Genomic DNA, 22,607 nt, shown 5'->3' on the forward strand with positions numbered 1-22,607 from the left:
TCCTGAAAGACGTGCGTGGATATTTATCTGTTTATAAAGATGGGGGGTGTTTGCTACATGCATGAGAATATCCTCCAAAGGCAGAAGAAGAAGTCAGACTTCCCCTTTCTGTAGATTCCCTGTAACTGGAATTCTTGTATGTGGATGCTGGGAACTGAACCCAGGTCCTTTGCAACAGCAGCAAGTGTCTTAGCGGCTGAACCATCTCTCCGCTGCTGTATATAAATTCCTGGGGAGTTTTCGTTGTCTTTTTAAATTTTATTTTATTTTTCTCTTTGAGGTAGGATCTCCCCAGGGAACCCTGGCAGGCCTGAAACTCACCAAGATCTTCCCAACTCGGCCTCCTGAATTCTGGGCAAACACACATAAGCCACCATACCTGCACATGTACTCCAGTGCAGTCAGAGGATAATTTGTGGGAGCCGGTTCTCTCCCTCCACAGGTGGGACAAAATGAAATGGTCAGGCTGGGCAGCAAGCTCCTTACCTACTGCACCATTTTCAGCCCCACCCTTCATGCACTCCTGCCTTAACTAAATTATTTAAAGGATTTGCTGGTTGTTGTGGATTCAGAAGTAGTGCAGAGACATACACACATGTAAAGAGCCAACACTTTTTTTTTAAAGAACTTTAATATATAAGTGATAGTAAAGTTATCACTCACCTGTATTTTCTTCTATAACTTTTATTATTTTATGAAGAAAATATAAGGGAGCCTATTTTTCCACACACATATTTTTTATTTTCATTTTTAGCCTTCTGAGTGCAATGCCTGACTTTGTTGGAGTATTTTTGTTTTATTCATTTTATGACATTTGTTCATTCTCTCTCTCTCTCTCTCTCTCTCTCTCTCTCTCTCTCTCTCTGTGTGTGTGTGTGTGTGTGTGTGTGTGTGTGTGTGTGTGTGTGTGTGTGTGTGTGTGTGTGTGTGTACACATTCCATAACTCACATGTTGGGGTCAGAGGCCAACATGTGGGAGTCAGTTCTCTCCTATCGTATGGGTTCCAGGTTTTGAACTCGGGTTGTGTGAAACCCTGAGCCATCTAGCCAGCCCCGTGTCAACCTTTCTGTGCCTTTTCTACTCTCCAAAATGGAACATGAAAAAGACAAAGATCAAGGGAAAGTCTCCTTCAGCCCAGTCAGGCTCCTCAGTGGCAACCACCACAGCCAGTTTCCTGGGGATCATTCCAGAGCCTCTGAGAGCAGTGTTGTGTCTTTATTAATAGCCGGCTGTAGTAGTAGTGGAAACTCGAGCGGTGCCGACGTCAGGACTGTGAGTCACCCAGGCCTGGCACGGACCTGGCTCCCTCTGGCCCGGTGTAAGGCGATGCTGTTCTCGGAACCTCAGTTTCCTGCTCCGCCGGGCTGGAGATACGCCTGATACAATGGGCAACTGGAGGGGAGCAGCGCGAAGCCCCCTGTTCCAGCGAGCGTCAGGGCAGGCTGTAGAGTACTGAGAGATGCTGTGACCCAGTGTCCCCAGCAACCTCTGTTCCCAAGTCCCAAGGGTAGAACGGCCCTTGGGTCTTGGAAGGAGGGCTGGAGTATGAGGGAGGAGGGCTGGGGTGTCCACTTTTGGGTCTGAGAGAGAAGGGATGGTGCTTGGACCCATAAGTCTGGGGAAAGAGAAGCAGAGGCCTGAACTCCTGAGTCTGTAGGAGTCTAGACCCCTAAGTATGAGACAGAAGGGTTTGGGATGTGGAACTCCAGGTCTGCGTGTGGAAGCTGGGATCTAGACTCCCGAGTCTGAGTTAGAGGGCTGAAGTCAGGGTTGGCCTCTTTAAAGGAGGAAGGTTGAGGGTCTGGATCTCTGGGGCTAGCAGAGGAGACCTGGGGATCTGGATCCCTAGGTTTAGGGAAGGGGGAGTTAATGCTTGGATTCCTATATTTAAGGCAGGCTGGGCTTAGGCAGAGTCCTGGATTCTGGCTGTCAGCACTCTGAGCCCCTAGAGGAAGCTCTGAACCCCCCACCAGTTATCCCAGATGGCTTTGAAAGAGGCTCCCCTCCTTTTACCTCTGCTCTCAGGCCTGGCTCTTGGGGGTTCACAATATGTTTTGTCCCCTCTGTCCTGGGACCAGCGCCCAGAGTCCAAGCCGGTCTAAGTTTGGAAGAGGGAGGGAGGGGACATCGGGTTAGGGGGGTGAGGGAGGCGTGTGGGGGGACAGGATGTCTCTGTCTCTGAGCTGTCACACTCACCTCTGCCCAGAGAAAGGGAGGGACAAAAGGCTCAGAGAGACAGAACAAAGAGAGACACAGAGACAACCCAAGAGAGCCAGACAGAAGGAGAGTCAAAGAAGAGAGTGTGGGATCATCCCATTGGCAGACTGGTTTGATAAGCAGGGAAGCAGGAAAGAGTGTGTAGGGAAGTCAGAGGCCCCAGCAAACAGAGGCAGGGAAGAGAGAGGGAGAGTACCCTGGGGAGAAACAGAAAGAGGGACAGGGGTGGTGGGAAAAGAGACAGACAGATGAAAAGAAAAAGAGTCAAAGTTATACACGGAGAGTAAAGAAAGAGAAAGAAAAAAGATAGAGGAACGAAGACATAAAAGGGAGAGGAGAGAGAGAGAGGAGGGGGAGAGAGAGAGAGAGAGAGAGAGAGAGAGAGAGAGAGAGATTGATTCAGAAGGAAAGAGAGACTGCCAGAGGTTGTAGAGAAGGGATCGAAGGCTGAGAAGACACAAAAGAAACAAACAAGGCAGTACAGAAGGTGACACACCCCCCAGAAGGTGACAGGGAGCAGGAAGGGGAGTCTGAGGAATTTCAGGGAGCTGGGAAGATTGTTTCAGACAGAGTGAGACCAAGACGACCCTCCATCAGCTTCACCAACCTCTGCTGGGCAAGGACCCATTGGTGTACAAAGGGTGCCTCAGAGGCTGGCTCCTCTTTGAGGGGTCTAAATAAGGGGTGCCTGTAAGGGCCAGCTGATCCCAGGCAACTCTGAGATGGAGCTCAGGGTCCTCGAGACCACCGAGGATGGGGACACAGAGGTGAGAAGTGGGATAAAAGGGAGGCAGAGAGACAGAGAGAGCAGGAAGAGACAAAGAGAAAGACAGAAAGACAGAGGACAGAGAAACCCAGATTCAAGGAGGAACAACAGTGTAGACCCAAAGCATCACTCTCTGGGCTCTCGGTCCCCCAGTGAACAAAGATCAGATCACATGGGAGAGGATGAGGGGGTCCAGTGGACCGACCACTGAAGCCATAGTAACATGGATTGAGAATATCTGGCTTCCTCCCTCAAGTAGGGAGCAGACAAAGCCTCAGAGACAAAGACCCCTAATTCTGCTAGGACACAAAAACAGGTGTCCCCAGGCAGAGTGACTCACTGTGACTCATCCTTCTCTCTGGGGACAGTGACCCCTGGCCCTTGCATCTGAAGCGTGGTTCTGGGCTTGGCCCCTGAACTCTCCTGTTGTTCCAAGAGGCCCCAGACTCGCCCCTCAACCACTCGGCTCCTTCTCCCTACAGGAGGACACAGCTGTGGCCCTGCAGCGGCTAGTGGAGCTAACAGCCAGCCGAGTGACATCGGTGAGAAGCCTGCGTATACAGTACCGTCTCATCCGAAAGCTAGGTTCCGGTTCCTATGGCCGCGTGCTCCTAGCCCAGTCACGACAAGGAGGTGAGTTCAGCCACCAAGGGGGTGGACTTCAAATTCTCCCATCACGAGACTTCTCAGAGATAAGCCAGATCTGGTGGGGACTCAGAAAGCGCAGAACTCTGTGATCGTCTGAGAGATAGAGGTATCCCAGAATGGGCAAATGGCAGACTTCAAGTCTCACGTCACACAGCAAGGCAAGAGAACAATTTGAACTGGGATCCCTGTCACTGTCATGTCCCCTTGTCTTACAGGAAATGGAGGACCAGAAAGGGTAAGCCAGTTATACAAGGCAGCAAAGCAGGCCAAGGTAGAATGGGAAAGCCCATAAGGGAAGATCTGTTCCAATCCACACCTCACAGATGGAGAAACTTGATTCTCATGAAAATTCCCAGGCTCAGAGAGGTCAAGTGGCTTCCCTAAGGTCCCACAGTAGGACCATGATGTCTCAGGTTCTCATCTGATTCCACCTTCCTGACAGGTCAAACCGTGGCCCTCAAGCTCCTCCGACGGGACTCAGTCCTGAGAACAACTTTCCTGAGAGAATTCTGTGTGGGCCGCTGCGTCTCTTCACATCCAGGCCTACTGCAGACCCTGGGGAGGCCCCTGCAGACACCCCGACATTTTGCCTTTGCTCAGGAGTATGCACCCTGTGGGGATCTCAGTGGAATGCTCCAGGAGAAGGCAAGGCTTCGAAAGACTGCTCGGGCTCCCCTCAGTCCCTAGCCCTACTCCACTGCCCCATCTAGATCCATCCTGAGACCCCAAATGACCTCCCCATTTCTAAGCATCCACAGTTCCCTGCCTGACCCCAGCACTGACCCACATGATGTTCCAAAAGCAAGCTTGGAAGGGAAGAGTTGGGTAGCTGTTAGGGTTGGGAATGGATTGGAGCTACTGTGGGGTTGGAGTGTAGACAGCTTTGAGGATTCAGTTGGTGCTGGGATTAGGAGGTGGGAATAGCTGGAGTGGGATGGAGGGTTTATGGTTGATCATACATAGGTGGGCTGTGGTTGTACAAGAGAAAAGCAGGGGGTTGGGGATTTAGCTCAGTGGTAGAGCGCTTGCCTAGCAAGCACAAGGCCCTGGGTTTGGTCCCCGGCTCCGAAAAAAAGAAAAAAAAAAAAAAAAAAAGAGGATAAGAGGACAAGAAGGAAGCCAAGGAGGATGGGAGGTGTTCGATACGATAACAGGATAATTGCATTGCTTCCTGGATGCAGAGTGGACATAGAGTGGATGCATTATTTAATATTGTTCAATAGATGCCTGGCTAGACAGTAGGACAGACTGATATGAGGGCAATCTGAGTTAGAGATGAGTTCTACATCAATATGGGGCTAAGATCAGAGTTAACTAGACAGTTTAGATTCTCACTGAAACATTTAATACCAGCACCTGGGAGGCAGAAGCTGGGGATCTCTATGAATTCAAGGCCAACCTGGACTACATAGTGAGACCCTACCTCCGAAACAAAAACAAAACCCAAATAAAAACAGAGAGGAGGGGTAGGGAAGGAGAAACAGAGAGGGACAGAGAAAGAGAGACACACAGAAAGGGACAGAGGGAGGTACATAGAAAGACACACAGAGAGAAAATAAATTCTGGTTAAAAGAAGGTCCTGTTGGGAGTCAGCGAGTGGAGAGAAGAGGGTGGCTAATCTGAAGAACTTTGGGTGTTTGTGGATATATCAGGTGACCTTGGGGGCTCTGGGTTCCAGATTCTCAAACTTCCAGACTCAGAATCTTTCAGAATTAAGAGCTATGTTCAAAATGAGGAAGCGAGGAAGAGAGCATGACTTGTTTCCTTTCTCTCCAACTTCAGGGCCTCCCAGAGCTGATGATGAAGCGGGTAGTGGCCCAGCTGGCTGGAGCCCTGGACTTCCTCCATGGCCGGGGGCTAGTGCACGCAGATGTCAAGCCAGACAATGTGCTAGTCTTCGATCCTGACTGCAACAGGGTAGCCCTGGGTGACCTGGGTTTGACCCGACCTGAGGGCAGCCCGACCCCTGCTCCCCCAGTGCCCCTGCCCACTGCACCACCTGAACTCTGCCTCCTGCTGCCACCAAACACACTGCCCCTGAGGCCAGCCGTGGACTCCTGGGCCCTGGGTGTGCTTCTCTTCTGTGCTGCCATGGCCTGCTTCCCTTGGGATGTGGCATTGGCTCCTGATCCTGAGTTTGAGGCCTTTGCTCGTTGGATGACCACTAAGCCCCAGCCCCCTCGGCCACCCGCGCCATGGGACCAGTTTGCACCCCCAGCTCTGACCTTGCTCCAGGGACTTCTGGACCTGGATCCTGACACTAGGAGCCCACCACTGGCTGTCCTAGATGTTTTAGGGGACGACTGGGGGCTTCAGGGTAGCGGAGAGAGATCGGGAAGCTTGGGAGGTGTATCCTACGAAGATGGGGAGGAAGAAGAGGGAGGATCGAGTTTGGAGGAGTGGACAGACGAGGAGGAAGAGGAAATCAAAGATGGCGGGAGGACGGAGGCAAACAACATAGCTTCCTGAGACGGTGGTCGGAACTGGAGCTCTTGGGTCCACGTGGAAAAGGCAATAACCGTTACCGGGAGAAGACAGGGAACACACTGGACTAGAACGTGCACACAAGCCCCCTCCCTGCAGTGCACACACACACAGCTGAGGGCTCAAGGGTCTCAAGTGTGTGCTGCTGCAGCTGCAGCCTCCTCCCCTCCCCCCTCTCCATCTTCCTTTTGTCTTCTTTCTTCATCTCTTTCTCCTCTTGATCTCTCTCTTCCTCCTCCTCCTCTTCCTTTTCTTCTTCTTCTGCCCCCCTCCCCTCCTCTTCCCCTCCTCCTCCTGTGATCTTTCCTTCTTCTCCCTCCTCCTTTTCATCCTGATTTCCTTTTGAGACAATCCCGGGGATGCCATATTGTCCTCAACCGACTATGTAGCTGACTTCGGATCCTCCTGCCTCCACTCCCCAGTGCTGGGGTTATAGGCATGCACCCCCACAGTATTTTTGAAGTGCAGGGTATAGATGGGAGCTGGGGCTTCCTGCATGCTACGAAGGCCCTCTATCCACTGAACCTCTTCCCCAACTCCCGAGTGTCTTCACAGTGAACGCTTCTGTTTCTCCTACAGATTTATTTCTGTACTCTGAAGTGTTGACCATTTATCATGAATTCTGACGGGACCACTCTTCTGTAAGGGCGGTGGTTCTCAACCTGTGGGCTGTGGCCCCTCTGGGAGAGTCGAACAACCTTTTCACAGGGTTTGCATATCAGGAATCCTCCATATTAAAGTAGCGATGAAACAATTTTGTGGTTAGGGAACTATATTAAAGGGCCACAGCATTAGGAAGGTTAAGAACCACTGTCTAAGACCATGGGGGCTCCCACCATCTGAGGCACAAAATAGGATCCGACGGTATGTTACCTGACATTTCTTGGACTCTGTGTTGGTGACATTGTGGGAACCGTCACACACACAGCAAGAGAGACATGCGTGTACACACACACACACACACACACACACACACACACCACCACCACCACCACCGCCTACCGACACCCACACATCTTATATGCCCCACTTAGCACCTTTTACTTCCATCTCGGCTTTCAGAAACGTCCCCATCCCTGGAGCCCTCCCAGACATCTATGCTTCTCTTCCCGTCCTTGTCACAAACCGCTGGGATGTGCTTGGGTTTTCTCACTTCCACCTTCTGTTTCCACAAAGCCCCAAGTTCTCGGGCTACGAATATCCCAGATCCATCTATCTTCAGGGACCCATCAGGCCTGAGAGCCAGGACTGGTTCCACGGCTCCTCCTTTTCCCCAAAGAGCACACAGACTCCAGTTCCGTGTGGCTGGAGTCCCCCGCACCCAGCAGAGGGGCAGGAACTGGAACCATCACAGGGATTCACACTTTAAAAAGATTCGAGTTCTCCTGTATCCCAGGATGTCCTCTCACGAGGTGGCAGAGGACAGCCTGGAACTTCTGATCATCCTTCTGATAATCCAAATGCTGGGATTAGAGGCCTGTGCTATGACAGAGGCGCTGGGGATGTGAGCTTCCAGGGGGTCATGCAGGGAAACAAACACTGCAACTAGAACTACAACCCCAACCCGGAACCTGCATTTTCTAGATTTCAAAGTGAGTTCACTAAATGCACCATGGTGCCCTGAACTTGAGAACAGGAAAAGAACCTTGAGAGCAAAGATGGTTGGGTAGGATGGATGACTGTGGTTGGAAGCTTTGCTAATTCAGCAATGAACCTTTCGTGAGATGCAAGCTGGGTGAGGGGTCCAAGGGACCTTTATAACTGTGTGACCTTTGCGACTGTTTTTGTAAAACTAAAAATATTTACAAAATAAAAAGTGCATTTTGAACAATGAAATGAACCCATGTGGTTCTTAGTGCTTTAAACCTGACAGCTGTCCCACAAAAGGGGGAAAGTCATCTTTGATCCCCAGTTGCTCTACCACCTGTTTCTGGTCCCCAGTCTGAGGTCATTTCTCATGACATCATCTTAGAATCCTGTCTTACTTTGTTCCTAAACAGGAACCCAGTGCGTGGCTCCTGGACACACTTCTCAGATTTGTGTTTGTCAACAGGACTCCAGAGGCAGGAGCAGGGGGGAGCAGAACAGGGGTCAGATTAAAGAAAATACGAGACCTTTTGAGGGAGGAGGCTAGGAGCTGCACCCCTAGATCTGAAAGAAGAAGGCTAGAATCAAGATCCCTGGGTCAGAGGGAGGAGGGCTGGATCCCTGGGTTTAAGGAAAGCACTTTGGGTCCCGGAATTCTGGGCCTGGAGGAGGATGGCTGGTCTCTAGAATCCTGGGCCTGAGAGAAGAAGGCTGCCCAGACCAGCGGGTCTGAGGGAATAGGTTAGGGGAGGGGAACTTGGATATGAGGGAGAAAGGATGGTAATTAGGCACCCCCAATCTAAGATCGGAGGGATACATTCTAGATTCTTCCTACTGAGGAATGGAGGCTGAAGTGTGGACTCAAAGTGAAGAAGCAGGGCTGGGGTTTGGACTTCTGGGTCTGACAGTACGCTTCCTGGACCCTTGGGTCCGAAGAAGCAGAGCTGAGCCCCCCCCTGGTGTGGTCCAACGACAGCCAGTACTAGGACTCAACACACGAGGTCGCTCTACCCCAAGTGGGGGGCAGAAGGGGCGGAGCAGAGGGTGGGGCTTTACGACCCCCCAGAGTGAGGGCGGGACTTGCTCCTAAGCAGTCTAGTGCTGGCAGGATTACTGAACTGCAGGGCACTAACAGCAGTAGGCAGAAAGGGGTCAGACAAGCCTTGGAGAAGGCAAGGTCTGGAGCTCTGAGCCCAGGTCAGAAGTAGGGCAAGGTTAACCGGCCTGAGGGAAGGCTGCAGTTGAACAGGAAAACAGGTGGCAAGAGTCCTGGCCCCTCGACAGGACAAGAGACACCTTGAAGCAATCGAGTGCTTTAGTGTTGGTGACAGAAATCAAGGCCCAATTTGTGTGAGTTCTAGAAGTTCCTGGGACAGTAATAAGTTATGGTTTGAAGCCCTAGTCTGAGGGAGGAGGGCAGAGGGCTGCACCGCTGGGTCTGAGGGAGGAGGGCTGAGGTCTGGGCCCTTGGGTCTGAGGGTAGAAGAATGGGACCTGGAGTCCTGGATCTGAGGAGGAAAGGCTGGGATCTGTGTTATTACACCTGAGCCCTGAATTCGAAGGAGGAGAGTTGGGGTCGATTTCTCTGGGTGTTGGGAAGAGAACTGGGGTCTAGAGCCCTGAGTCTAGGGATGAGCTGCTGAGCTGTGAGACTTGGACCACAAAATGATTGAGGGTTAAAGGCTTGGGGACAGGTCCAAGTGACAGCTTCAGTCAGGACCCTGGTGTCCCAAGCTGTGTAGAGCCCCACCCTTCCCTGGAGGCAGAGAGCACCTGTTTGCTCTTTGGAGAGAAGCTGCTCATCCACTCTGGGCCCAAGATTGTTTGCTTTGGAAACAAGATGGGGGGTGTCTCGATGACTTGGTTCATCTTTCACCCTCAGGCCACCAGATGGCAGTGGGAATGGGGGGGCATCTGACCTCTCAGTTGACCTCGCCTCACACAAGTGACTGTTTTCCACTCCTCAGGGTCTCTGAATGAATGGAGATGAGTCACAAAGAGAAGTGGTAAGGAGAAGTCCTCAGTCCAGGTCAGGACTTCTCCCTCAGACCTGGGAGTGCAGATTACAGCCCTCCTCCCTCAGACCCAGAGTCCATACCCTGCCCTCCTCACTAAGACCCAGAGGAGCATATCACAGCCCTCCTAACTCAGGCCCAGGAATCCAGACTGCAGCCCTCCTCCCTTAGACTTTGAGGTCCAGACCCCAGTCCTCCTCCCTCAGATTCTGGAGCCCAGACCCTGGCCGTCCTCCTTCAGACCCTGGAGTCCAGACTGCAAGCCTCCTCCCTCAGACCCAGGAGTCTGGTTTCCTTGCTTTCCCTCTCATGGTCATAGGCTAGTGACCTCTGAGCCCTGGGTCACTTTCTTTGTCTGTCTTGCAGAAATGCCTGGCAAACAGTCAGAAGACAGGCCAATGGAAGTGGCAGCTGTGGAGGATGGAGGTGATGAAGGCTTGGGAGGCCTCACGGTAGAGGAGCTGCAGCAGGGTCAGGAGGCTGCTCTGGCCTTGGAAGACATGATGGCTCTGAGTGCCCAGACCCTGGTCCGAACAGAGGTGGAAGAGTTGTACGAGGAAGTGCGCCCCCTGGGCCAGGGCCGGTTCGGTCGTGTCCTGCTGGTTACTCACCGCCAGAAAGGTACTGGATCTTGGACAGGCATGCTGTAGGGTGCAGCTGAGAGTAGAGATTTCGGCAAACTAGGCCAAGACCAGAGAGTCTTACAAACTTCAGTCTCATCTTCCTTCCCCACTTTATTTTCAGGCTGTTCATTTTAGGGAGTTCCTTTAACCTCTCTGAGCCCCAGCTTTTTCCTTTGAAAAGATAAGAGACCAGGAGGCTGACAGGAAGGTTGTTGTGAATTTGAAAGCAGCCTAAGATTTACACAGTGAGTTCCATGTTAGTTAGCCATGGCTGCACAGCAAGATAACCATCTCGAACCATTTCAAAAATAGAAGACCAGGCAGGACGGCTCAGCAGGTAAAGGTGTTTGCCACAAAGCCTGATGACCTGAGTTCAATCCCCCAGATCCTACATGGCGGAAGGAGAGGACTAACTGCCCCAAGGTGCCCTCTGATCTCTGCAATCATCTCCTGACAAACATGCAATCAATCAATCAACCAACCAATATAAAATTAAAGAGGAGAAAAGAAGAAGTGTTTGTACTTTAAAAAAAACTAATGATTTTCTATTTATTATTTTCTATTTATTTTATTTATTTATTATTTATCTATTATTTATCTATTTATTTATTATTTTCTATTTATTATTTTATTATATATATACAGTCATTGGATCCCCTGGAACTATAGTTACAAACAGTTATGAGTTGCCACGTGGTTGCTGGGAACAGAACCTAGGTCCTCTGAAACTGTAGCCAGTGCTCTTGACTGCCGAGCCATCTTTCCATCCTCAAACTGTATAAATGTTGTATCAACTGCAACATCTACCCTTTCCTCTTTCTTTGTACATTTTTATTAAAAAAATGTTTTGGGTTATGTGCATACATGGGGGGTGTGTTATTACACCTGAGTTCAGCGTCCAAAGAGGCCAGAAGAGGGAGACGGATTCCCCAGAAGCTGGAATTACAGGTGGTTGTGAGCCACTGGATGTTGTGTTCTGGGATTTGAACTTTGGTCCTCTGGAAGAGTAGGGATTACTATTTGTTTATTCTAATCTTTATTTTTACCTCATTTTTAAATTTTATGTGTGTGGTGTTTTGCTTGCATTCACACCTATGTACCACTTGCATACCTGGTGCCCCCAAAGGCCAGAAGAGGACATCCTGGAACTGGAGCGACATATGATTTTGAACTGCCATGTTGGGTGCTTGGAATCGAAACTGAGTTCTCTAGAAGAGCAGCCACTGCCCTCCACCCCGAGCCATCTCTCCACCCTTTCATTTTTTAATTCTTTCTTCCTTTTCTTTCTCAAATTTTTCATGCAACCCATGCTGGTCTCAAAATCGCTACACATCTGAGGCTGGCTGTAAACTCATGATTGTCCTGCCTCTACCTCTAGCAAGGGCTAGGGTTATAGACATGCACCACTAGGCCCAGCTTATGTAGTCTGAGGGATAGATCCGGAGGCTTCATGTATGGTTGGGTAGTCACCACAGCATGAGGAACTGTATTAAAGGGTCCCAGCATTAGGAAAGTTGAGAACCACTGCTGTAGAGAGATAAAATGAGACGATGTGGGTAGACTCCAACACAGTCTGACTGGTATCTTTCAAAGAAGAGATTAGGAGTCAGGATCCTTGAGGACTCGGGTTGAAAACAGTAATCTTCAAGGGATGAGACCCTGTCTCAGAAAAGAGAGGGGGTTGAGCAGGGCTGAAGATGTAGCTTAGTGTTAGGGTCTGGCATATGTGAGGCCCAGGGTTAAATCCCCAATTCTGAACAAGAAGAAAAACATCTCATCACATTTCAGCATCCTGCTGGGTGAATGCCTCTAATTCCAGCACTCACGAAGCATAGGTAGGAAGGGCTTCGCCTACATGTATGTATGTGCACCATACATACCTGGTACATGCCTGGCACCCACAAAATTGGAGTTACAGATGGGTGTGAGCCACCTTGTGGGTGCCAGGAATAGAACTTTGGTCCTCTACAAGAGCAACAAATGCTTTTAACTACTGTGCCATCTCTCCGGCTTGAGAGAGAGATCACCCACAGGCCATTGAGATGGTTCAGCAGGTAAAACTAGCCTCAATAGTTGTTCTACCTGAGTTGAATCCCTGGAACCCACATAAAAGTGGAAGGGCAAAACTGACTCTACAAAGTTGTCTTGTGATCTCTACAAGCTCAGCATGCCGTGTGCAAGTTCATACACATTAATTCTCCCTCTCTCTTGCTTTCTCTCTCTCTCTCTCTCTTGCTCTCTCACTCTTGCTCTCACTCTCACTCTGTCTCACTCACTCTCGCTCTCACTCACTCTCTCAGGCTATTGAGGTGGCACAGTAGTTAGAAGCATTTGTTGCTTTTGCAGAGGACCCACGTTCTATGTCTGGTACCACAAGGTGGCTCACAACCATCTATAACTCCAGTTCCGTGGGATCCAATGCCTTCTTCCAACTTCCGTAGCACCAGGCATAAATATGGTGCATTACACATGCATGCATGTAGAAGCACTTCATACATATCAAATAAAATTGAAAACAAAAAAGGGGAGTAGAGAGATGGCTCTGAGATGATTCTGCAGTTAAGGGTACTTTTTTTGCCAGGTGGTGGTGATGCATGGCTTTAATCCCAGCCCTCAGGAAGCAGAGGCAGGCGGATCTCTGAGTTTGAGGCCGGCCTGGTCTACAGAGCAAGTGCCAAGACAGGCAGGGCTACACAGAGAAACTCTGTCTCAAAAAACACCAAAAATTAATTAATTAAAGCAAAGAAAAAGTAGTAGTGGAAGTTTCCACCTTGGAGAACTTCGTAACCTAGGAAGCCATTTCTACATGGGATAGGATCCCGACTCCCTGACTGTATCCATCGTCCTGTACTTAGCTTATTTCCCCCAGCTGCCGCAAACACATCTTTGTGCCAGCCATGGTGGTCCATACTTGTAATCCCATCTGTGAAGAAGATCAGGAGTTCAAGGTCATTCTCAGATATACATGAAAGCTGGGATATGTGAGACCCTATCTCAGAAAAAGAGAAAAAAATCCCCTCTCATGGGATTGTCATCATGAGAATTAGAGCCACGGAAGAGAGAGTCCAGATTCCACTTCTGTTCAGTAGAGAAATGTAGAGTGGACATGGCAGCTGCGTCTATTGTTGGTAGCAGTCTATGCTATTGGAGTAGGTAAGGAGGCAGGGATTGGGGGACAAGATGGCATTTGGCAAGCGGATTCTTCTATCCAGAAGGCCAGCACAGGAATGGACAGGGCTAGTCCAGTGACCTAAACTCTTACCCACCTCTGATAGCTGTCCCTGTTATATCCGCCTCTCCCCCTCCAGGAACACCCCTGGCGCTGAAGCAGCTCCCCAAGCACTCCACTTCCCTCCGCAGCTTCCTGTATGAGTTCTGCGTGGGCCTCTCGCTTGGCACACATCCAGCCATCGTGGCAGCCTATGGCATTGGCATTGAGTCAGCCAATTCCTACAGCTTCCTGACAGAGCCTGTTCTCCACGGGGACCTCATCACCTTCATCAAGCCCAAGGTAAGTAGGTAGGCCCTGAGCATGCCTTCCTGAGCCTCACCAGCATTTATGGGAAGCTCCAAACAGCATGGACCGCAGGGATCATGTTCACTGTGTTAGGCCACACTGGGTTTGTTGGGTCACTTTAGATTTTGTTGACTATGTCCTACTGAGATTAACCAGCACTCACAAGCTCATAGTCTTCTCTGTGGGGATTAACAGGCTTCATGGGCTCTCTGGGATCCATCAGTTTACACCAGGCCTCACAGATCTCTCACACCAGGTCACACCAGTTGCTCATGCGAGGTAGGCCTCAGCATTCCTACAAGCCCGTAGGTCTTGTAGGCTCACACTAGACCTCAGGGACCTCAGAAGTTCACACAATGGCCTCACAGCTCACACTATGTCTCGCAGGCTCATAGACTCATCCCCCGAGTAGACCCAATAAGCTCACTGGCTCAAAAGGCCTCACAGCTCATATTGGGACTCAAAGGTTCATAGGCCTCACAAGGCTCACACTAGACCTTACAGGTCTGAGGTTCTCATAGGCCTGACAGGCTTGTACCAGGCTTCAGAGACCCCTAGGCCTTACAGGCTCACATTGGACCTCACAGGCCTGACAGGCTCACATCCTCACAGACATACACTATGCCTCACAAAAACCTTGGAAGCTCACACCACACAGGCTCACACCGGGCCTCATAGGCTTCACAGGCACACAGGATAACACTAATATTCACACGCGATCTCAGAGGTTTATACTAGGCCTCATAGACACTACATTCTCAAAGGATTCACAGGCCGCTAAGCCTCAGATATTCACTGGCTTCTCGGGGGCTCACAGGCCTCACAGGATTAAAGTAGGCCTCTCAAGGGTCGCAACCCTCACCAGGTCCCATGAGACCTCCCGAGGGTCACAAGTCTCACAGACTTACACAGTCACACCAGGCAGGCCTCATGGGCCTTGCTGTGTGAACTGTCTGTTGGCCTTTCAGCTTTTCCCTCAGCATCTGCACATGGGGTTGAAAAGTAAGCCCTACCTTTGCGTTTTCCCTCAACAGCTGGGAGAGCAGTGTACATGCTCCATCTTCTCCCCCACTTCCCCCACAGGTGGGTCTCCCACAGCCAGCAGTCCAGCGCTGTGCCGCCCAACTGGCCTCTGCCCTGGAGCACATTCACTCCCATGGCCTGGTGTACCGGGACTTGAAGCCAGAGAATGTGCTGGTGTGTGACCCAGCCTGCCAGCGTGTCAAACTGACAGACTTTGGCCACACCCGGCCCCGAGGGACAATGCTCCGACTCACTGGGCCACCTATCCCCTACACTGCCCCTGAGCTCTGTGCCCCACCCCCCCTCCCTGAGGGACTACCCATCCAACCTGCCCTGGATGCCTGGGCTCTGGGGGTCCTGATCTTCTGCCTTCTTACTGGCTACTTCCCCTGGGACCAGCCCCTGGTGGAGGTTGACCCTTTCTTCGAAGACTTTCTCATCTGGCAGGCTTCTGGCCAGCCCCAAGACCGGCCACAGCCATGGTATAACCTGTCACCTGCAGCAGACACTCTCCTGTGGGGGCTGCTGGATCCTCACCCCCGGAAGCGGAACCCTGTAAGCTCCATCAAGAGCTATCTAGGCCAACCCTGGAAGCAGAGGGAGGAGGGGGCTGAGGAATTGACAAAGGAGCTGAGAGAAGATGGGTCGAGAGGAGGACAGGAGGCTGCAAAGGGAGAGCAACCTGCATGCTGAGACCGGCTTAGCCTGAGCTGCCTGGCTGTGGCCTCTTCTCTGTTTTCAATCTGTCTCTGATCTGTCCTATGTGTTATGTGTGTCCCTCCTTTATGCTGTGTGTGCATCCGTAAATGTGTGTATGTGTGCTTATTTGTATATGTGTGCACATGTGTTTATGCGTGTAGACATGCAGATATATGTATCTGTGTGTATGCACACATATGTGTTTCTATGTGTGCATGTGTTCATGTGCGTATATGTATGTGAACATATGTATCTGTGTATGCACATATGTGTATGTGCATGGCATGTGTGTATGTACATGAGTGTATGTGTATGTGTGTGTATACATGTATATACATGTATCTGTGTACACACATATGTGTGTGCATGGCATGTGTGTATGCACGTGAGTGTGTGTGTGTATGTGTGTGGTGCTGTATGTAAATCAGAGGACTTTTAGGAGTCAGCCCTCTTCTTCCACCTTTGAGCCCAGCCACGGAACTGAATTCTTGTCAGTCTTCGAGTGCCTTTACCTATGGAAGCCGTCTTGCAGGCTCTGGTCTATAACTCTGGATCCTCCTGCCTCAGCTTCCTGAGTCTTGGGATAGCAGGCATGCACCATGCTCAGCTGTCCTGCATAGCTTTCGCCATCCCACCCACCTCAGCTAGCCTTCCCCACAAACCCAGGTAAAATGGCCACCTGCTGTGAACTTCACAATCCTAGGCCCCTCTGTACTTCCATGGCGTGTGCCGTACCTTTACTAACTGCTTATTTTCTGAACCCCCAGAGGGTTGGTTTTGACCCCTGAAGGAATGACCCTACATCTCTGAGCAATGCCCAGCCTGCAGCCAATGAGTAGACACAGCTACTCAGCATTGCTCCCCACTACTGGGCCTCTCACCCTCTTCATCACTGTCCCCTGGCTCTCTCATGCGGCTTCGCTCCACTCAGAGCTGCTCTGGCTTTTGTCGCTCACCCACCTGCATGCTGGGACAGCACCTTCTGTGTGAGGTACACTTGTCCAGCTGCTCTCTGCAAATAAAGTTCCCCAGGCAACTGAATCTTGTGCTGTGATTCTGTTCACTTGGGAAAGAGTGGAAGGGACGTGAGGCAGAGACAGAGACACCATAGAGACAGAGACAGAGAGGCCGAAGGGCCAAGTGGTGCTTGGGTAAGGACCCCCATTGGGGCGCTCTTACATGGAATCTGTGATGGCAGGTATGTAAATATTGTTTGGGTAGCTATTTAATTTTTAATTTTAAAGACAATTAATCATTTTTTCCATGTGGAAAGGTTTAATGAGAGAAGAAGAGTAGGAGAGGAGAGGAGTAAAGGTCAGCCATGAGCACATGGAGGGAAGCAAGGAGGGGAATGGGGAGAGAAGGGACAAAGGGGAAGAGGGGAAAAGGGAAAGAACAAGGAGCAAGAGAGCAAGACAATTGATCATTATGTTCATGTCACCCCGTGCCTGTAGATATAAAGGACAACTTGCTGCAGAGGTCGGTTCTGCCGTGCTGACAGGCTGAGGCCGGCGTCTTTACCTACTGAGCAATCTCACCTGCCCGGGTTTTACATTTTTGTTCTGTTTTAATTTCTATAACACCAAGTTTCACTCTGCAGCCATGGCTGGCCTGGAACTCACTATGGAGACCAGACTGGCCTCAAATTCAGAGATCTGCCTGCCTCTACTCTCCCCCCACCCCATGCTGGGATTTAAGGCATGCACTACCAAACTCCTCATTTTTAAAAATTATTTTAATTTCATTTGCATTGGTTTTGCCTTCTGTATGTCTGGTCTGTGTGAGGGTGTTGGATCCCCTGGATCTGAAGTCACATTCCTCAGTTGTGAGCCACCATGTGGGTGCTGGGAATTGAACCTGGACCTCTGGAAGAGCAGCCAGTGCTCTTAACCACTGAGGCATCTGTCCACCCCACCCCTTTTTTTTCTTTGACATGATTCCACATAGGGCAAGCTGTCCTGGAACTCTCTATGTAGCTGAGGATGATCTTGAACTCCTTATCCTCCTCTCTCCACTCCCTCAAGGTTGGGATTACAGGCATGCTGGCATGCATGAGTGTACCTGGGTACACACGCTTGTGTCAGCACAAGTGGCCAGACAGGAGTCCCAGCCAGTCCTCATCCATCTGGTTCCTCACTCCTTCTCACCTTCCTCCCCATCCTAGCCCCTTCCTGGCATCAACCATGTTTGCAAACACTCTCTCTTCCTCTCCGTGCCCTGCTTGGCTGCAGGCCCAGACCAAGGCTACAACTCAGGAATGGATCAAGTGTCACTGGCTCCCAAGCCCCCTGCACACACCTCCAGTGCCCCTGCTGTGGCTACGAGGTGCTGCCTGGTAGGGGGCTGGCAGACCATGTGTGTCTGTGTGTGACATGACCCCAAGGACTCCTCGACTCTGGGTTCCAGCCAAAGTGGCAGGGATGACAGTTGCTATCCTGAGCAGCGGGTGGGGTGCCTGGGAATAGAGGCCCTTTAGAAAGAAAAGATGGGGACAGCAAAGGGGGTGAGCTGTGTCAAGACATCCTGCCACCTCCTCCGTGGATCTAAAATAGCATGCACAATTAGGCCAAGAATGTGTCCCATAAAAGCTGGAGGTGCCTGGGATGAGGGTGTCGCTGGGTAATGGGACTGGAGAAAGGCAGTGGGGCACAGGGGCGCCTGTGCATTTGTTAATTGGTGGTGGCAGCTGAGGATTAGCTGGAAGGTGACAATGACAAGGCACCAAGCTGAGCAGTAGGGGAGAACAGAAGATTCCTAGGGAGGGTCCAGCGGGAAAGGACAACACTAATTAACAATGCTAATAGCACCATTTCACACCAAGGACACCCACCTGCTCACAGATGCTCCCTGCTCACTGACTCCTCCTCCTTAGCATGCCAAAGGGGGTCCCTGGGACTCTGCACACTTCCCCTTCAGGCTGTGGCACTGCACAGCAGCCACAGCCACAGACCGATCAGAGCTCACACACTTGCCAGTGGTAGAGCTGGAATTCAAATCCCAGAAGCAGCCTCACTGTTGAGCCACAGGGGTGTGATAGGAGGGGCATGGATAAGTGTGAGCACAAATGCAGCCACAGCCACAAAAGTGTGGGGAAATATTTGCGTGTGAGTATGGGTGGGTGTGACACACTGTGGCAAGAGTGGCTGCAGGAGTCTGTGAGGCGGGAGTCAATGTGGAAGTGTGCGTGCGTGCAGAAGTTAATGTGTGTGAATGTGAATGTTAACTGCAGGGTGTGAATGCCAGTGTGACTAAGAGATTTGTACTAGTGTGTGCAGGAGCCGACATGACTATGAAAGTGAGTGTGATACTAAATGTGGGGGTGGATGCAAACAAGTGCACAAGTGTGGATGTGAATACACGTCAGTAGGAGCATATGGACATGAGTGTGCATGAATGAGCATGGAGGTGCTAGGCCTAGTGTGATCATAGTTGTGGTTATCTGAGTGTGTAAGGGTGGGTATGAATGCAGAAATATGAAGAATCTGGTGTGGGCTGTCAGATTGAGTGTACACATGAATATGATAGTATTTGTGCATGCACAGGTGAGCGTGAGTGAGTGTGAACACAAACCATGTGGGCAGGTATGAATTTGAGTGTATACATGGGCTGAGTGTACACGTGGGTGTGGAGGTTGTTGCTAGGGCTAATGTGATTGTTCGTGTGGTTGTATGAGGGTAGATGTGAATATGAGTGCACGTGCGTACAAGAGTGAACCGAGTGGTGTGAAAATAAGTGCAAATATAAAGTGTGGGTGGGAGTGAAAAGACTGCTCATGTGTGCCGGAGTGTGGACACGAGTGGGTGGTATGAATCGTGTAAGAATGTTCACTGCGTGCAAGAGCATGAATATGTGTGAACAGGAAGTAAGCACATGAGTGTAAGGGTGGGTGTGAACACGAGAGGTTGTTTGTGTGTACAAGAGTGAACACAGGTGTGTTCACAGTTGAGTATGAATATGATCTATCCAGGTAAGTGTGAACAAAAGTATAGATGTAAGCGTGTGGGTGTGAGCACGCGTCTGTTACATGAGTGTACATGTGTGGGTGTGGAAGTGAGTGCTAGGGTTAATGGGATCATATGCTCAAAGATGTGTGTGAACACGAGTTTGCACACGAACCGAAGTGTGAATATGAAGTGTGAAGTAGACATGAAGATGAACGCATCTGTACGTGTGTAAGTATGAATGAGTGCGCAAGATGGTGTGTGTGCAGGATCACAAATGTGTGTGTGAACATGTGGGGGTGAGGGTGAGGGGGTTAGTTGTGAATGTAAGTGTGCAGGTGTGTCCATGGGTATAAATATGGATGCAGGTATGAGTGTGAGCTTGATTGTGCAACAGTTTATGAGTTGTGGACCCAAGTTTTGTAGATATGGATAACAAGCTAGTATGGCGTTTCTAAGAGTATGAATGCAAGGGGCAGGTGGGTGGGCAAAGGTGTGAACAAGAGAGTGGGTGTGCAAGAGCGTGTGAAGATGGCAGGTGTACGTGGATACGCGTACTCCCTGAGTTGGGGCACCTGATTGGTAAAGACCGGAAGTAAAGCAATAAACACTTCAGATCTGGTAGCACCGCCTCCTTTAAGGGATAAAAAAGTGAGGGTGTGAGAAGCTGGGCCCTTCACATACCGGAGCGGGCTCTCACCGTCAGCCGGGGCCAGTAAGAGGGATCAGTAAGTAAAGGCCTTGCTGCCAAGCCTGATGGCAAGTTCCATCCCCAGGTCCCACATAGTGGAAGGAGAGAACCAACTCCTGTGAGTCATCCCCTAAACTTTACACGTGTAATGGCACGTGTGTGTGCACCGCCCCCACCACACACACATACACATCATATATATGTAACTTCCACCAAGGAGTTACATCAGACCACACAATCCCACTTCTAGGTATATGACCAGGAGACAAGGATAGGACAAAAGGCCACAGAGAGGAGATGGCCCAGCCTGAATAAAAACCTGAGTTCAGTTCCTCAGCACCTACATAAACAGCGTGTAGCCAGAATGTGCCTGCGATTCCAGGACTAGGGGGGTGTAGGCAGAGGGATCCCCTAGCCAACCCCTCGATGAACTCTAGAGTTAGTGAGAGACTGTTTCGAAAAAACCAGGTGGTGGCAGGGCACGCCAACACTCAGGAGGGAGAGGCAGGCCTGATCTACAGAATGAGCCTGGATAGCGAGGGCTACACAAAGAGATCTTGTCTGGGAGGGGGAGTGGTTTGGGGGAGGGGAGGAAATCAGGTGCATTTTCAGTGGACATCTAAGTCACCCTGTCCAACTTGAAAAAAGATCGTGTAAGAATGGGAGGGTGGGAAGGACTGCTGTGAGACACTGCTTTCCGGATGTGACATGGCCACCGCACTCAGGAGGTCACAGCTGCTGTGGTTATCTGCATCAGGTTGGGCCCACTGTGGAAGGATAGTGCAAAGAGGCTCACCAGCCCCCCTCTCCCCTCTGAATGGCTCCTGGTAGTTAATTGTTGAGGTGAGGGAAAGGGAAATGCCATTTTCTTTAGTGTTGCAAGTAGCCACAATTAAACAGTGGGAAAATTGAAAACAAGAAAACCAGCTGGGAAGAAAGGCTCCAGCAGGAGGGGAGAGGCATGCAGGAGGAAAAAGGAATGAAAATGACCAAGATTCATTGTGTAGAGGAATGAAACTCGGTTGCTTTTTTTTTTTTAAGTTGAAGAGGATTAAAGACATCTGGCACGGACTCCCAGCTTCTGCACATGCATGCATGTATTCACGCCTATGCACACACACATGCACACACGTGCTCACAGCACTGTTTCCAGAGAGTGAGGACAACTCATTCGATGAACCGATGCACGAACACTGTGGCTCCTCTGTGCATGAGGTCTAGTAGAGGACTGAATAGGGCACACATCGTCCTGAGTGTCACAGAGGCACCTTGAACTGTCGAAGAAGCAGCTACAGGTACCACAGGTGGTAATTGCATTCACAGGAAATATCTAGAACAGGCTGGCGGCTCGTAGTTAGAAAGGAGCAGGTGAGGTAGCAGCTGAGGTCCTGGGGCTGTCACTGAGGTGACTGCTAAAAGCCATGGATTTCCATTGGGGGGGTGTGTGAGCAGGACACATTCGTAGGTCAGATCACGATGAGTTCTACAGTTATCTTAACGTACAGTTAGCTTGTGGCCAGGAGGCTGGGAAAGTGGCTCAGCAGTTAAGAGCATTTGCTGACCTTGCAGAGGAGGGTTCAGTTCCCAGAACCCATGTGGCAGCTCATAACCACCCAAAACTCCTGTTCTAGGGGATCTGATGCCTTCCTTCTTCTGGCTTCTGTGGGCATCAGGCACACCCACAGACGACAGACATACACGCAGGCGAAACATACAAGCTGGATAAGCCCGCCTCTGTGAGTTCAAGGCCAGGTTTGCTTTGTTCTCTCTCTCTCTCTCTCTCTCTCTCTCTCTCTCTCTCTCTCTCTCTCTCTCTCTCTCTCTCTCCCTGGGAGATACACCTGTTTCTGGCATCCAAGTGTTGGCATAAAATGTGTGTGCCACCTACCAGAAAGTTTTTTTTTAAAGATTTATTCATTTATTATATATAAGTACACTGTAGCTGTCTTCAGATACACCAGAAGAGGGCATCGGATCTCTTTACAGATGGTTGTGAGCCACCATGTGGTTGCTGGGAATTGAACTCAGGACCTCTGGAAGAGTAGTCGGGTGCTCTTAACCGCTGAGCCATCTCTCCAGCCCGAAAGTTTTTATTAATAACAACTGCCCACTACGCATGCCTCTTGCAGGAAACTCATGACCAAAGAGCCCAGTACGGAGAGACAGAAGGCCCAGCGGCCCTTCACATAGGTAAGATTTTTGTTTCTTTTTTGTTTTGTTTTGTTTTTGGAGACAGTCTCTTGTAGGCCAGGCTGACTTCAAACTTCCTATGCAGCCAAGAATGACCTTCAACTTTTAATCTTCCTTCCTCTGTCTCCTTGGGCCTGAGATTAAAGCACACACCCACTAAACCCAGTTTATGCAGTGTGGGGGATCAAACCCAGGGCCTTGTGCA

At 50.4% G+C, this 22,607-nt stretch overlaps 2 protein-coding genes across 3 annotated transcripts; both read left to right on the forward strand.

The window, feature by feature from the left end:
* The first annotated feature begins 2,238 nt into the window (after positions 1–2,238).
* Sbk3 (SH3 domain binding kinase family, member 3) lies at positions 2,239–7,952 on the forward strand. The gene is given in 4 exon segments (NM_001447260.1): positions 2,239–2,985; positions 3,467–3,617; positions 4,075–4,277; positions 5,415–7,952. Coding segments are annotated over 4 exon segments (1,086 nt in total). The 5' UTR covers positions 2,239–2,940; the 3' UTR covers positions 6,102–7,952.
* Positions 7,953–8,854: 902 nt separating this feature from the next.
* On the forward strand, positions 8,855–16,621 carry Sbk2 (SH3 domain binding kinase family, member 2). 2 transcript variants are annotated; one of them, NM_001127539.2, is made up of 4 exons: positions 8,855–9,053; positions 10,085–10,339; positions 13,650–13,852; positions 14,942–16,621. In NM_001127539.2, the coding sequence occupies exons 2-4, from the start codon at positions 10,087–10,089 to the stop codon at positions 15,572–15,574; spliced, it is 1,089 nt and encodes a 362-aa protein (NP_001121011.1). In that variant the 5' UTR covers positions 8,855–9,053; positions 10,085–10,086; the 3' UTR covers positions 15,575–16,621. The 2 variants fall into 2 exon arrangements, with proteins under 2 accessions (NP_001121011.1, XP_087448870.1); XM_087592744.1 differs by lacking the exon at positions 8,855–9,053 and adding an exon at positions 9,471–9,709.
* The last annotated feature ends 5,986 nt before the right edge of the window (positions 16,622–22,607 follow it).

This window comes from Rattus norvegicus, chromosome 1 (assembly GCF_021556685.1).
Source record: "Rattus norvegicus strain SHRSP/BbbUtx chromosome 1, alternate assembly SHRSP_T2T, whole genome shotgun sequence".
NCBI lineage: Eukaryota > Metazoa > Chordata > Mammalia > Rodentia > Muridae > Rattus > Rattus norvegicus.